Raw genomic sequence first — 15860 nt, forward strand, 5'->3', positions numbered from 1 at the left:
CATTATTCTCTTATGCTGTTACTGGGCTTGGTACTATTATTTAAATGTCTACGTGTGACTACCTAATTAAGTTTTTAATTCTCTGGGGGCAGTGAATATTGATGGTATTAAGATCAAAGAGCCAAATTCCCAATTATCTTAGAACTAATTATCTTTGAGACATAAGTGGGCTTGTATCTCCTACTAAAGTATAAATCCATACCAGAGAAACTTATATTCTCATCCTAGTAGCACGGAGACAGTGAATTGAAGATACCTAATAGGAATACTCTCCAGCTGAAAGAGGATCAGCAAGGGAGTGAACAAAGAGTTGGTTTGTCTCAGCTTGCCCAGGTTTGGCTTGGTGTAGTCACAAGACTTTCTGGGAAACAAGAAGTAGAAGGCAGTTTGGCTTGGGCTCATGCCATTTTCTTTATTTGAAGGATAATTTGCATAAAATAAATGCATATTCATTTGCATTTTGACAAATGTAATCTACTGTTACCACTACCCCAGTCAAGATGGAGAACATCTCTACCTCCCCAGTGACCTCTCAGTCAATCCCTCCTGCTCCCAGAGACAACCACTTTTCTGATTTCTATCACCATAGCTTAGTTTTGCTCAAAAAAGTCACATAAATAAGACCATAGAATACGTACTATTTTTTTTTTTTAGGTTCTTTCACTCAGCACCCTTTTTAGGATTCAACCATTTCGTTGCATATATAACAAGTTATAACATTTTGTTGTTGAGTATTACTTCATTGGATAAATATATCTTAATTTATTTTTCATTCACCTAGTAATGGCCATTTGGATTGTTTCTGGGCTTTAGCGATGTGAAAAAGGTTGCTGTGAACATGCTGGCATAGGTCTTTAGCGGGTACATATTTTCACTACTCTTGAGATTGTCAGCAGACTGAATAAAAAGCAAGATCCAAAGATATGCTGTTTTCAAGAGACATATTTTAAGTATACTAATACAGATAGGTTGAAAATAAAAGAATAGCAAAAGGTATAGTGTGTAAACACTAAGCAAAAGAAAGCTGAAATGACTATATTAATACAGAAGGTAGGCTTCAAGACAAGGAATATTAACACAGTTTTTTAAAAAAGTGGTCATTTCTGGGACACGTGGTTGGCTTAGTCAGTAGGGCATGAAACTCTTGATCTTAGGGTTGTGAGTTCAAGCTCTATACTGGGCAAGGAGCCTATTTAAAAAAAAATGTCATTTCATAGGAATAAAAGGGCTGAATTGTAACAAGACATAATTTTAAATGTGAATGATAAAATCATAGAGTTCCAAAATAAAAAGAGAAAAAATAAGTGAGAAATATATAAATACACAGTTGTTGTTAGAGATTTTAATAGTCTTCTTTCAGTAGTTGATAGAACAAATAGAAAAAATTTAGTAGACTTGAATAATACTATCAATTATCAAACATGAAGACCTAATTGACATTTATAGGATAATACATCCAACTGCAGAATATACATTCTTTTCAAGTATACATGAAACATTCATCAAAGACCATATGCTAGGCCATGATATAAGCCTTAATTTATCTCAGAATATTTGACAGCAGGAGTGCCAGGGTGGCTCAGTGAGTTAAAGCCTCTGCCTTCAGCTCAGGTCATGATCTCAGGATCCTGGAATCCAGCCCCGTGTTGGGATCTTTTTGCTCAGCAGGGAGCCTGCTTCCCCCCAACTCTCTCTCTGCCTACCTCTCTGTCTACTTGTGATCTCTGTCTGTCAAATAAATAAAATAAAATCTTTAAAAAAAAAGAATATTTGACAATAGTAGAATTAAATTAGAAACCAGTAATAATAGGTATCTATAAAAAGCCAATTATTTTGGAAATTAAGCAACACATTTCTAAATAATCAGTACATGGGTCAAAGAAGAAATCATAAGGAAAATTAGAAAGTGTTCTACATTGAATGACAATTAGAATACAACATGTTAAAAGTCTGTGTGTTCATGCCTTTTAATCATTCTGTTGTCTTGGGACTGATTGATCAAATTAACATTAATAGTCAAAATAACATGAAAGGGAAGAGGCAAAAAAGCGACTGAAAGAGATTATACCTACTATCAGCCAATGTTTTTATTCTGTTACAATTATAATGAAGTCACTGGATATTGGTTAACGTAATAGGCAAATATCCTTTCAGTGTCAATAAACAGAATGCTAAGTAAATATTTTGGCAATTTTTCCCTGATAAAACCCATATAGGGGTACGTATGAAGCTTCCGTTTCATCCAATGAAACATTAGCAGAAATAGTCTGGATAGTTAAATATTGACAAAGATTATAACTAAAGAATAAGTTAATCAGTGATTAAAAAGTTGAATAGACAACCAAGAAAAGTTGTGAAATCTTTGTTCTGAGATCTGAGACAAAACCATCTGTCTCTGATTTTGGTTCAATCCTTAATGAATGTAACCAGTCTGACTAAATGATCTATTGGAAGGCCCCCTTCCAAACACAAAACCTATGATTTTAATTAGCGTTAGTTATAGTGCCAACACAAGGGAAAAAGTTTGCTCACGCCATAAAGAGTGGTAGGGGTTTAATTCTAAATCTAAGTTATATCTTCTAATTGATAAATTCTTTTATTTGGAAGAATATTTTATTTATAGAACTCCACAAACATTCCTCCTCCTCATCCTCCTCCTCCTTCTCCTCCTTTTGCTTCTTTGCACTCTCCCTCTCGCTCTCTCTCTCTCTCTCTGTGTTTATCTTTTATGAGAAATCAAGGAATATTCAGTTCAAAATTTGTGATCATGACTTGAGCTTTTCAAAAAATGTGTGAGTCATGTCTTGCCCTTTGATAATTTCCAAGTGACGAAGCTGCTTTTACAGATCAGTCCCTACTTTTAATGATTTCCGTATATTTTGTTTCATTGGGAGTGAGAAAAATAAATGGGAAATGTCATTCATGAGTATGAGCTTGCAAATGAATACGTGGAAGGCAAATGGTTATTACTTTATCTGAGGAACGCAGTATGTTTTCCTAAGCCTTTTGCCCTTTTCCCTTCTCAAGCATATAGTTTCTCCTGTTTTCATTTACAGTTGAAAACAGTGCAGCAATATGGTGGGGTGGCAGTCACATCTATGTGCATGGATAGAAGGCTATTCAAAATCTAAACATCTTACAAGTTTAACCATACTTTTGTAATTCACATGCCTGAAGTTATATGGAGCAACTTTAAAAAATATAGAATGCAAGAGATTATTTCTTCATTCATTCTTACAGGCAAAAATTGTCATATTAATAATATTAAAAAAGAGAAGAAAATGAATGATCAATGCATGATGCTATGCTGTTCAAAAAACATTTTACTTCAAATGATCTGAATTCATCCCAGCAGCAACATTGTTGATTTGATCACAACAGGAATTACCTTTATTCTGAAGAGAGAAGAAACAAGAAAGAAAAAAAGAGAGAGAAAAGCCCTACAGGTCAAGAGATTAAGTGAACTGAGGAACAGAATGGCTAATTCTCTGTGTTTTCTCTCTAAAATGTAGGAGTGATTAGGAGTGCCAACATATTGAACAGACAAATACATTATCAAAACACTTTCCCACGTGAAAGCAAACAAACAAAACTTTTTGTATTGTATGTCTTAATTGGTTATGCTATTATGTTGGTCTGTTTAAAAAACTGCATCATGGTCAGAAAGATGATCTCTTTTCTAATCTTTTAAAATTTCAACAAATATTTCTAGTCATTAAGGATAGGCAACATTTTGCCTTGTCTGCTTCTCTGACATCGAGCTGTTTCTGGATGCTAAATATGGCTACTGCACTTTTCATATCTGCAAGGCTGTTCCTGGGTCCACCCTGCAGATAGCCGTCCAGGTTTAGACTTCTCTGAGCAGCCGGGCATGGCTATCCCGCTTTCAACACCCCCATTCTGTTCTGTGCTCAGGCTCAGGCCATTTAGTGGCAGTGAACTTTCCTGTATTTCTGGTATGACTGTTGCTTCTCAGGGTCTGGCTTGGGCTCTGATCTTGACATTTATGTCACAGGTGTCACCGGTGAAACTGCCGGGAAACCAGATGGCAGGCCTAACTGAGGTTGGCAGCATCTGCTGTTGTACTCATTGTCCCTGTCACCTGCTCTACTTTCTTCTTCCTGTTGATGTTCTTGTCCTGTGTTGCAGTTTCATTTGTTCAATGCTATTTACCCTTCGACAGGCCTTTCTAAATGTGAATTCCTTTCTGTAGCTCTTTTCATGCATTTTCTCTGCTTGGAACCCCATTATCCAGGAGGCCTCATGACTTGGCTGCCTTCCTTGGGTCCTTCGGGGGCTTTTCCTTAAATGTCACTTCCTCAGCAAGACTTCCCCCTAAGCACCCTATTTAAATTTTCAACACACCACTCTCCCCGACCGTGATATTTTTTCTCTTCCTTCCCTGCAGTACTTTTTCCATAGCGATAGAGCACAGGCTCTAGTCCATGTTGATGTACATAATCTGTATCATTAGGATATATAAAATAAAAGCTTTATGAGGGCAGATCCATTTGGTTACTTACTGTATTCTAAGCATCTGGAAGAACACTGGCTCTTAGCACTTTAAAAAAGTTGTCTCTTGTTGTGAAATGATACATTGCATTGAAAATTCTGAAGTACTGGGCTTCAAGCTTTATATTTGGTCTTATTCAGCTTAGTACAGTGCTATGTGTAAGAGTTTTAAGGGTATGTTTCACTTACTTGTGGAGCGTAAGGAATAACATGGAGGACATTAGGAGAAGGAAAGGAAAAGTGAATTGGGGTAAATTGGAGAGGGAGGCAAAGCATGAGAGACTGTGGACTCTGAGAAACAAACTGAGGGTTTTGGAGGGGAGAGGGTGGGGGGTTGGGTGAGCCTGGTGGTGGGTATTAAGGAGGGCACGTATTACATGGAGCACTGGGTGTGATGCATAAACAATGAATCTTGGAACATGGAAGGAAAAAAAGGGCATAGGAAAATCTGGATAAGTAGCACGTACTCTGTGTACTGGGTTTTTTATTTATTTAATCCTCACTGTAACCCAAGTCCTTTGCCTAAAGAAGCACAGCAAGAAAGTAGCAGAATAAGTATGCACACTAGTTTCATCTGGCTCCAAAGTTACTGCCTTTTCTTCAAAGCATGGTGCCCACCAAATAATAGTAAGTCAACAAGAGTCCCTCAAAATTGATGATGGTGCATAAATCAGGTGTAGCTGATTGGCTAAGAAAAAAGAACTGTAAATTAGCTTCTGAAAAAGATAAGTGTCAATGCCAAAAGAAGGAAATCCAAAACTATTTAGAACCATAGCACCTTTGGCTTAAGTGCGTGGACCTCCAAGGTAACTAACTTAAAAAGGAAGACATGTTTCTGGACACATGTTTTGACATATCTGCTGAAAATATATTGTTTACAATGTGAAAGTAACAACGACAAATAGATTCTTTCTTGATCCTGAAAAGGCAGGAAGAACTGCTCTTCAGTGTCTTCTTACTGTGGTCGAAGAAACAGTAATTAATCATATTTTTAAAGCAAGCCAGATTTTATCCGTATGATCTTTTTTTACTATGTCCTCTCTTTGACCTCTTTTGAGCTAGTGAAACAAATGCAAGTTAGGTCTCATTTTTAATTTAGTACCATATATGTATGGAGAAACCACATGATGCAATGGGCACAGGAGACTGGAGGAGAACCAGCAAGCCCAGACAAGCTCCCTGCCCTCGTGGGGCCCAGAGCCAAGCAGGAGCAGCCACTGCTAAGGGAGATAACATGTTCCGTGAACATCTGGATGTTGTTATCTCTAATCCAGAATTTATGTAAAAAAAAAAAAACCCTTAATAATTAATTAAATTCTGTCTTCATTTTTCTTTCCTTAGTGAGAGATAATTTGATGCGCTCTCTCTGTCTCTCTGTCTCTCTCTCTTTTTTAGGTAATCATATAATCTGGATGTTGGAAGTATTTTACTATTCTACCTTTCAGTTATTAGCCTAGACAGGCATGCTTTCTATAGCATTTGCTTGACTATTTCTGGTTATTGAGAATTCTTTCTTTTTTTTTTAATTCTAAAATTTTTTTTTTTATTTTCAGCATAACAGTATTCCTTGTTTTTGCACCACACCCAGTGCTCCATGCAATCCGTGCCCTCTCTAATACCCACCACCTGGTTCCCCCAACCTCCCCCCCCCCCCCCCACCTCTTCAAACCCTTCAGATTGTTTTTCAGAGAATTATTTCTTGTTAAAAAATAGTCGCTTTGTTTAAGGCAAGTCTAAGAATTTGAACATTAAGTTTTTTCTCCTATAACATTCCTATTTGTCTTCAATCTGTCCTCTAGAGTCAGAAGAGCCTTTTGCACATCTAGGCCCCCTGCAACATGACAGCTTGTTTAAAACTGTGTCTCTTTGAAATTATCCGTTACCTAGTTCTTTTATTGAGTATCTACTTTGTGCAGGGTATGGCTTTATGTACTTAAAGGTTCACAAAGGGCGTATATCATAGCCTTACCTCGAGGTAGTTACATAAATATGACAAATAGTGTGTGAGAAGCAAGTGCTGTTGAGTTTGAAAAAGTGAAAGGCCATACCCAGCTGAAAGGATGTAGAAATATTCATGGGAAATGTAACATTTGAGATTTAAAACTGATATTGTCTTATCAGGTTGAATTGTCGTGAATTTTAGGTAGTGAAAACAACATAAGCAGCAACTTGGAAGTAGAAACACAGAGATCAGGGTGCAAGTTTAGGAAAACGAGCAAATTAGTTCTTCTTTACCATAAAGTGCTAGTAGTGGTTGAGAGGTAATAAGACTGGTGAGTTCTTTAAATGTCAGGGAGAGGAATTTCTACTTTATATGAATGGTAATGGAGAATATTTGAAGATTCTTGGATGAGGGTGACAAATACAAGGTTATACTTTCATTAAATTGACTTAGCAGTAGTTTTGGGAATGAACTAAAGCGAAGAAAAGTGTATGTATAGGAATGCATTAAGAAAAAATGGCACTCCCTACTGTACGTATAAAGGAAATTCAGAAAAAAAAAAAAGATCTCTTAAAGAGAATTTTTCCAAGAAATTTCACCTGAAAAACTGAAAGACTGGCAAATAAGTGATTGTTGAACTGTCTGGGCTGGTGAAATAAGCTACCAAGGCAGAAACAAGCATATGTGTGTGTATATGTGTATGCGTGCACAGGTGTATGGATATAGTGTGTGTGTGTGTGTGTGTGTGTGTGTGTGTGTTTGTGTAGTGGAGAGGAGAGGCGGCGGAGTGAGTAGTCTGACTTTTGTTAAGTAGTCTGACTTTAAGAAAGGTAAAGTAAGCTCAAACAGTGGACTGGCCATAAATTTATAGAGTCACTTACACGGCCCTGTGTAACTGAAAGAAACAAAACTGGAAACCTGGAATTAGGCAGATGTCGTGACACATAAATATATACTGGTGAGAGTGTACTGAGTGAAAAGGCAAGAGAGCTTCTGAATAATATAGGGGTACAACTGTTAATTCACCAATGATTTATTGGATGATTTATCTCAGATAATTAGGTATGCTGGACATTGTGGAAAAACCACAAAAAGAGATGGGTTAAGATAAGAAATATGAGATAATAGGGGAGATAAGTTTTACATGGATAACTTTAATAAAAAGTAGAACTGACAAACATCACTAAGGTGTCTCTGAAAAAAGAAATCAGCATTTATTTAGTATCTACTATGTTCTAGGCATAGTGCTTAGTTTTTTCTTATAAATTTATTTCATAAAACTCAAAATGAGCCTTGATTCCTACTGATAAGAAAATTAAGGTTTAGAGAATTTAAGTCTTATTCCAGCAGAAGTCAAGATAACCCCACAATAACATTATAAGGGGAAACTCAGTTATATTGTAGGTCACCAGTTTAATAGCAGTGAGCTTATGGTATTGTGACAATATCTCAGGTATAGAAAGGGATCTGGTGACTTAAAAAATCAGGCGTATTTCACGTTACCCTTCTCAGTTGGTGTATCAATGGTACATTTCTCCGAAAATGGAATGATGAAGCATATTTAGAATTTGAAATCAGACACATGAGAGTTTAAATGCTGCCTCTGTTGGCAGTGCCTCATTACAGCCTCCATATGCCCAGATCACCACCACATTAGAAAAGTGTCAACATCATTACTTCCCTTACAAAATATCACAAGGATAAAATGAGATAACTAATATCAAGAATCAAGTAGAGCATCAGAATTTAAATCACGTGAACATGAAATGAAGACACAAATCTGTGGTCTCTTATGGTCTCATCCTCTCTCCTATCTAGTTCTCTCTCTGTCTCTCTGAGGCAAACACATGCACATACATACACGCATGCACAAATTTTGTATCAGGATATTTTGGAATGTAGCTATTTTTTGAGCATTATTTTTCATTTCAAAGACCTTCTGCTCCTGGCTCTGCCTACCTTGTTCTCTCCTGGGATGATGCCTGGACATTAGATCCACTACCCCACTGAGGAGTTTAGAGACTGCCTTTTTTTCTCCCCCTTGAGGAGGGTGAGAGCTGAGGGGCCAAGTTACAGGTAGAGGTCCTCAATGAAATGGAAGGAATGAAGGAATGAAGAAAACTGAGCTGGAAATATTCTAGCATTTGGAATAATTTTTCACTTTTTGGGGAGGCCCATGACTTGGGAAATTTTCTTCCTTGCCTATTAAATTCAGAATTGGAATTCTGTGATTCTAACATAATTTAGCCATCAAAATAAGTGAATATGTAATCAGAGTAGAGGTGGCCTTCCAACTGACAAATCATTTAGGAAGGGTTGAGGTAGTTCATGGATAGTCTACTAACATGCACTTAATATATCTGAAGATTAAAAAAGGATGTACAACAATGTTGCCAGACTATCTGCAATAGAATAAAAATACCTGCATAAAGATATAGGCATGTCTATGAAAAATACATAACTTATTTTTCCCCAGGAAAGTTGGATGTAAAATGATTATTTACTACACTGAATAGTATTTCCCAGAGATCATCATGATTATGAAAATATTGATGTGCATATCTGTTAAAGAAAAAAATAATGTTTAATAATATAACAGGGCACCTGGGTGGCTCAGTTGTTTAAGCGACTGCCTTCAGCTCAGGTCATGATCTGGAGTCCTGGGTCCGAGTCCAACATCAGGCTCCCTGCTCAGCAGGTAGTGTACTTCTCCCGTTGACCTCTCATGCTCTCTCACTCTCATTCTCTCTCTCTCAAATAAATAAACAAATTAAAAAAAATAACAGTCATTTAAAGAAATGAAGGATATTGTTCAACAATTATAATATGAACAGAAAATACAGAAAATGAGTTTTTGGAACTATATATTGGAACTAACCCTAGAATTGAAAGAAGAATGATGATTTATCCAAATAGTATCTACTAAGCCTATGCCTTTCATTTTCCATTATGTTCTGTTCCCAATCTATAGCGGAAAAACAAGTAAATATATTTGTTCAGAACTTTCTTCCTTTTATGGAAATTGTTAGTTACAGAAATGAGTGAATGGATCAAGGTTAAAGAGAGAAAGATGTAAAAACACAGTAAGTGACAATCAGAAAGTTTCTGAAAAAATAAATTGAAATCTATGGATTCAGTAACCTAGAAAATCCAAAAATAAATCTTCAGATAACATTTAGCAAGTCTTTTCTTAGTTTATGTTTCCAGCATTTTTCTAATGTAATGAAGAAAACTAAAAATTAGTTGTAAAATAGGATTAAAAGATAACTTTCAGAAAGACATTTCTTAGTCTCTCCCAGCTTTCTTGAGTAAAACTCCTCAAGTTTTTGAGCAGTTATCCACAATTATTAATTATAACATAAACTGTTATATAATTATTTCCTTATCTGTGAGATTAAGGAGGCCAATTTTTTTTCAGTATAAGTTGAACCTTAGAGTAATTATTATAAAGTGAATCTTTGTGGAAAGAAATTAGTCATATGCTATTTTTACTATATATCTTTATTTTATAATTACTCTATCTTTTATGATAACTTTTATATTTGTAGATGTCATCAAATATAATAACATGGCTTCTTTTATATTTTAATTTAGAAAATTAATGTTCCTCTTTTATAAGTGAGAAAAATTTTTAAAAGATGGGATTGAAAGGCAAAAAATGTTATCAGAGTTTAGAAATCAGTTCATAATATTCATTCCTTTCTGACTACTTAAAATAATATCGTGTGCTTTTCCAATTACTTATGAGTCTTCCAAATATAATGTCTGGCTTTAAAAGTTGTAACATAAAATCACCTGTCTGTAAAGTAATGCAACTGAATGAAGTTTAAAAACTTCATGTAACGTGCCATTTAGCAATCTCATAAAATGTCAGTTTGGTCTTAACAAGAACTAATAGAAGAAAAGCTAATGTGCAAGCCTTCTGAAAACTTCATCCTGGGAAATCAGAAATAAGAGACTATGATTCTTATTTCAAATCTATATTGCATAAAAGTATTTTTGAAATGGAAAAAATATCACGTGTTGCTCTTCATATATCTTGGGTGTTTTGGTAAAACGTTTTCTGCTCACCCTTTTAAGTATCCTGTGACATAGTCACTAGCTAGGATCATTGGGACAAAAATGGGTGACCCTACAACTAATATGATGTCAAAGAAACTACACAGTCCCTTGGCATTCCTGATAGCAAGTGGCTCCTGGAAAAGGCTGGAGAAGCATTGCATCATGGTTAGGCGCATGAATTCTGTGACCAAAAAGCATGAGTTCAGATTCTGACTCTACTATCTCCAGCTGTGAAAACTTAATGCATGTTGCAAACTATTTAATCTTTTGCTGCCTCAGTTTCCTTGTGTTTTAAATGGGGATAATCACAACATCTATTTCATCGGGTTGTTATGAGTTAAGTGCTCTTAAATAGTTCTCAAAATAGTGCCTGACAAAAATAGTGCAGTATGTGTTGTTACCATTAACCTCCCCCAAAAGATACATTTGCCAAATCACTTTGTAATTGTTTTACTCCTTAATTTATTTTTTTTGAATTAGAATCTTATTATACAAAAGCCTATTATTAAGCACATTTGTAAAGTGAGACCAAGATATTCATGTATTCATTTGATAAATGAAGCTAATGCTCATCATAGACATTCGTAGAACATATGATTCCAGTAGGACAATTTATTTTGGGGAAAGAATCTTCTAACTGTCTTGTCTGGTTTCTAAGTCTTTAGGATGGTATACATAGAAGATACAATTTTTTCTAATGGTAAAGCCAGAAAATATGCTATATGCTATACAGCATATACATATATGCTATATGTATACAACATATTTTCTAGCATATATATATAGCATATTTTCTAGCTTTATCATTTTCATCAGAAATCTCTCTATACATATGTGTATATATATCCATGTATTTATATATGTGTATATATATTGTATAGGTAGATAGATCTTCTGACATTAATAATATTACCAATTATTGAGGCACCACAAATATGACCAGTACGTGACCAGAGTATACACTTTACTGTTTTTGTTGACAAGCATCTGTCCACCTCTTGTCCAGGGATAGTATTCCAACTTTGCTTTTGAGGGATATTCCTAGACCACCGCCACAATCCTGACTGTTCATAGGTTTCAAGGAAGGTTTCCTTCTAGTTCCAAGGGTGAGGCATTTGCTTTAGGGGAGGTCAATCAAAGCATGAAGCACGGCATTACCTAGGACTGAGTGATTACTTAAGGGATGGGTATGTAACCCAGCTGGAGCCAGTGAGATGCAATGAGAGTTTTTCTGAGTGTTTATTCCTATTGGATTTAAGTCTGGGAGGTTGGGAGCTGCTATATAGCACCTTATTACAATAAGGAATGAATCTCTAGGAAAGTTAACACCATGGAAGTCAAAGCATAACTAGATGCTGGTAATGTCATCTGTGTTCCAGAATCATCCCATGCCTAAACCTAGCCCTAGAAAATAAACCTTGAACTAATGAACTTCCTTTTCCTTCCATCCTTCCTTCCTCTCCTTTCTTCCTTCTCTCCCTCCCTCCCACTTTTCTTTCTTCCCTTCCTTCCTCCCTCCCTCTTTTCTTCCTTCTTTCTTTCCTTTTCTTATTTCTTCCCTCCTTTCCTCCCTCCTTCCCTCTCTCTTTTTTCTTTCTTTCTTTCTTTCTTTCTTTCTTTCTTTCTTTCTTTCTCAAACCAGTGTGAGTCATTCTTTTGTCTCTTATAACCAAAAGAGACCTGCTAGAGTGATTAATTTTTTTTTTTTTACTGGATCTTCTGTATGCTCAGTTCCAACAAATACATTTTCTAATGAAAATGATGAAGCTAGAAAATATGCAAAATATATTGATTTAATAATTAGGACTGTTTCTGGTCATAATTGGTACCACTGCCTAGTATTTATTTAATCTTTATTTCAGGCTTTAGTTGCATGAGCAAGTGTTTATGACTGAATAAAGTTCACAGATTTTTGGTGTCAGACTTTCAGTTTGAATCCTACGTGTGTGATCTTAGATGACTAAGATCATAACACGAACGTCCTTTCTTCAGTCTCCAAATCAGGATCATGAAAGTGTTTATTTGATAAGATTGTGAGGGGGATGAAATGATATGGTGCATACAGACATGTTAGCCCAGTCAGTGACTGGCACATAAAAAGTCCTCAAATCACCACTTTATCATCAATTGAAAGACTGGCACTTAGGATTTCACTGGATTTTCCGTTTTCTTCTGGCTGCTTTTCAGCCACTAAAATCAGAGTTAAAATACGATTGGTGTCTCATCAGGGTTATTTTTTTTCTAGAGAAAGTTTATTTGTGTAGCACAAAGACCATCTCTGTTGAATTAGCAGAGCACTTTATTGGATTTCAGATACGTTGGGGCTGAGGCTAATGTTAAATTCCACTGTGTGTAAGACTTTCACTAGTATAATTGCTTTTTTATGTTTTCATTTTTAACAGTATTTATTTTCCTTTTTCACTTTGAATTATTTGTATCGATTGAATGACTTCTGGCTTAGCAAATAAAAAGCGTGATCAGAAGCTTAATCTGTTAGCAGAATTGATGATTGAAATCAGCAAAGTCTTAGCGTTTTGTTCTAAGAAAAGCCTGTGAAAAAATCAGAGCTCCATTAGTGAAAGCTTTGGGCGGCTTCAAACACAGGGTTCTGTGTACGTACACTGTGAGGGGTTTCTCTTCACAGTTCCCCCGCCCTCTAGTGGTAGTTATAATAACGCCATTTTGTAGTCCCCAAACAGGAAATGCCTGTTCTTACTTCAGTTACCAGAATCCTTTTACAGGAAGTTAGGTGTGGTCTTTGAAGGAGAATTAAAAAAAAAAAAAAAAAAATGAAAAAAAAGAAAAAAAGAATGATGGAATTTTAGCTGCAGTCTTCTTGGTGCCAGCTTATCAATCCCAAACTCTGGGTGTAAAAGATTCCGCAGGGGTAATGTTTTAATATTCTTATTATGCTTATTCTCTGTGATGCTTCTCTACCTGTACAGTAGAATCCTTGGGGGAATCTGCAGAGGACCACTTTCATTTTGAAGCTGCTGGCTGCATGTTTTAGCATGTCTCTTTTATTAGAGCATCCAGGCATGGCAGTTTCCTCCATGGAGTATGCATGGACCTTCTTCATGCCTATTTCTATCGAGGCATGAGGGTCTCTCGGGATGGGTGAGGTAAATGAGGGATGTTTTGGAGGCAGTGTAATACTGAGAGGGCAGTCTGCTAGCTAGTGGCTGAAAGGTCCTAGTCTACTTCAGAAAAAATGTAGAAACGGTAGAGTAGCTTATGTTATTTTAAATTTCCCTGTTTGCTCTGGCATATGCTACAGAAATGATGCCTTTACTCTTTGAAAACGCACTTCATATAATTAAATTGCAATTCTCCTTCCTGTAGGATGGGGGTTAAAATGGATTGATATTTTAAAAAGAAGAATTATATACAGATGGCATTTAGGAGTTAATGTTTTGGTTGTATGGTTTCAAAAATCATAGAAACTCTTGCAACTGGTTCAGAGGTAACATTTGGAATGATTGGTGTGCTCTGTGAAGTTATATTTGTTAGTCCAGTGAAATATAATTAGAATACAGTAAGCCTCTATGTCATGGCAAAGACCAACAAAATAGGAGTTTGTTTAAAAGATAAACTATCTTAAACTTGTTATTTTTTCAAGTCTAAATTTGCTATTTAGATGTTTATGAAATGGACACTATTTGAGAAAATGAACTAATTCTACAGTGTTTACTAAGTACTGCAAATTTGTTAATTTAAGAAGCAATTATACTAGGTAGCAGCAGGTTGCTAAGCCAGGGGGGTCCAAGATCCAGACCTCTGACGTGGATGACTTCCTGCCCAGTTTGGCAGGAGCTGGATCCCTTCCTGTGCAGCTTCCGAGCAGTTCCAAATGCAATCGGGCATCCCCCGCTCCTTCCTGCTCCCTTGCTCTCAAGCAGTATCTACCTATGTTTCCATAGCCTGGCATTTCAGGATTTCCAGAGCTCTTTACCAGGTGCATTGATTTTGAATACGCTATTAAAGGTGGAAAAGTTGGCCAAAAGGAACATGGAACAAAACATAGAGGTACATGCAAGATCCTTGCATAGCCCAGGTTCTATAATTTTGGGTGATTATTCATCTCTTGTTTTGGATCTCTGATATTTTTTTCAGAAAGGATGCTGAAAAAGATGGCTGCCAAAATATTCACACAAGTGAAACAGCAAGCACAAACCAGTATCCTCCATTTCCGTGCTCCGAATTTGGATATTTTCACTTAAAACATTTTGGGAGTGGGAGACTAGATTACCTCATAGACATCTACTGAATGTGAAAGACAGATCTCTATGCAAGCAAATGAATGCATGCCTGAGAATCCCCTGAATACAGCTTCCTTAATAAAATATTGCAGATAGCTTAGTTTATATATTTTATCTCAGTATCATGTAATTGCCACAGTTACCTTTTATCCTAATGACCATTGCTTCTCTCTCTCTCCTCTCTCTCTCTTCTCTCTCTCTTGTTTCCATAGCACTTTTTTATGCAAGGAGCTAAACAGTGATTAAAGGAGCAGGATGAAAAGATGGCACAGTCAGTGCTGGTACCACCAGGACCTGACAGCTTCCGCTTCTTTACCAGGGAATCCCTTGCTGCTATTGAACAACGCATTGCAGAAGAGAAAGCTAAGAGACCCAAACAAGAGCGTAAGGATGAGGATGATGAAAATGGCCCAAAGCCAAATAGTGACTTGGAAGCAGGGAAATCTCTTCCATTTATTTATGGAGACATTCCTCCAGAGATGGTGTCAGAGCCCTTGGAGGACCTGGACCCGTACTATATCAATAAGAAAGTGAGTTTTTAGTGAAGTTGTCTTTACTTGCCCTACTTCCTAATTGGTTCTGGACTAGTCCCACAGTTGTCTGGTGAAGAATGGTGTGCCTCCTCCCCTTTGTCTGAAGCATCACTAGGATGCTGGGTGGGCTTGAGCATGTAATGGATCCATTATCCTACAAGTCTCCTGGAAGTACTCATTTGAGCCTACATTCCCAGAACGAACAGAGCTGAGGAGGCATGATGCAGTTGGGTAACTGGGGAAGGGCAAAAGTCTATTCACCTTACAGTGTGATGAAGCAGAAAGTCAAAACAAGAGTTATATTTCCAGAAGTAATATTTAAAATCTTTTTTATAATCTCAGGCTCTCTTTAAGTTCCTTTGATTGGCAGCAGGATTATGCCTTCTTGCCATACACTTTGCCCTTTCCACAGCTCTCTGCAGAAGAAATAATAATAGGTGACTTAAGTACTCCCTCCCAAAAGCAGCTCATCCAAAAACACACGTGGAAAACTCTGAAGTTCTCATGAAAATTTTTTATCAAAATGAAGAAGTAATCAAAGCCTCGTTTTTA

General features: G+C 36.5%; 1 protein-coding gene across 5 annotated transcripts in view; it reads left to right on the forward strand.

Moving 5' to 3' along the window:
• Positions 1–15860, forward strand: part of LOC116880903 (sodium channel protein type 2 subunit alpha) — a 140546-nt gene that overhangs the window by 33382 nt on the left and 91304 nt on the right. For 2 of the 5 annotated variants that reach the window (XM_032880340.1, XM_032880336.1), the window contains exons 1-2: positions 13270–13403; positions 14988–15305. In XM_032880340.1, the coding sequence (XP_032736231.1) occupies positions 15039–15305 (267 nt within the window). In that variant the 5' untranslated portion in view covers positions 13270–13403; positions 14988–15038. Of the gene's footprint in view, positions 1–13269; positions 13404–14379; positions 14472–14987; positions 15306–15860 lie in introns of those variants that run through there. The other 3 variants (XM_032880338.1, XM_032880337.1, XM_032880339.1) reach the window with 2 other exon arrangements.

Source organism: Lontra canadensis, unplaced genomic scaffold (genome assembly GCF_010015895.1).
Source record: "Lontra canadensis isolate GAN:19392208 unplaced genomic scaffold, GSC_riverotter_1.0 scaffold69, whole genome shotgun sequence".
NCBI classification, from domain to species: Eukaryota; Metazoa; Chordata; class Mammalia; order Carnivora; family Mustelidae; genus Lontra; species Lontra canadensis.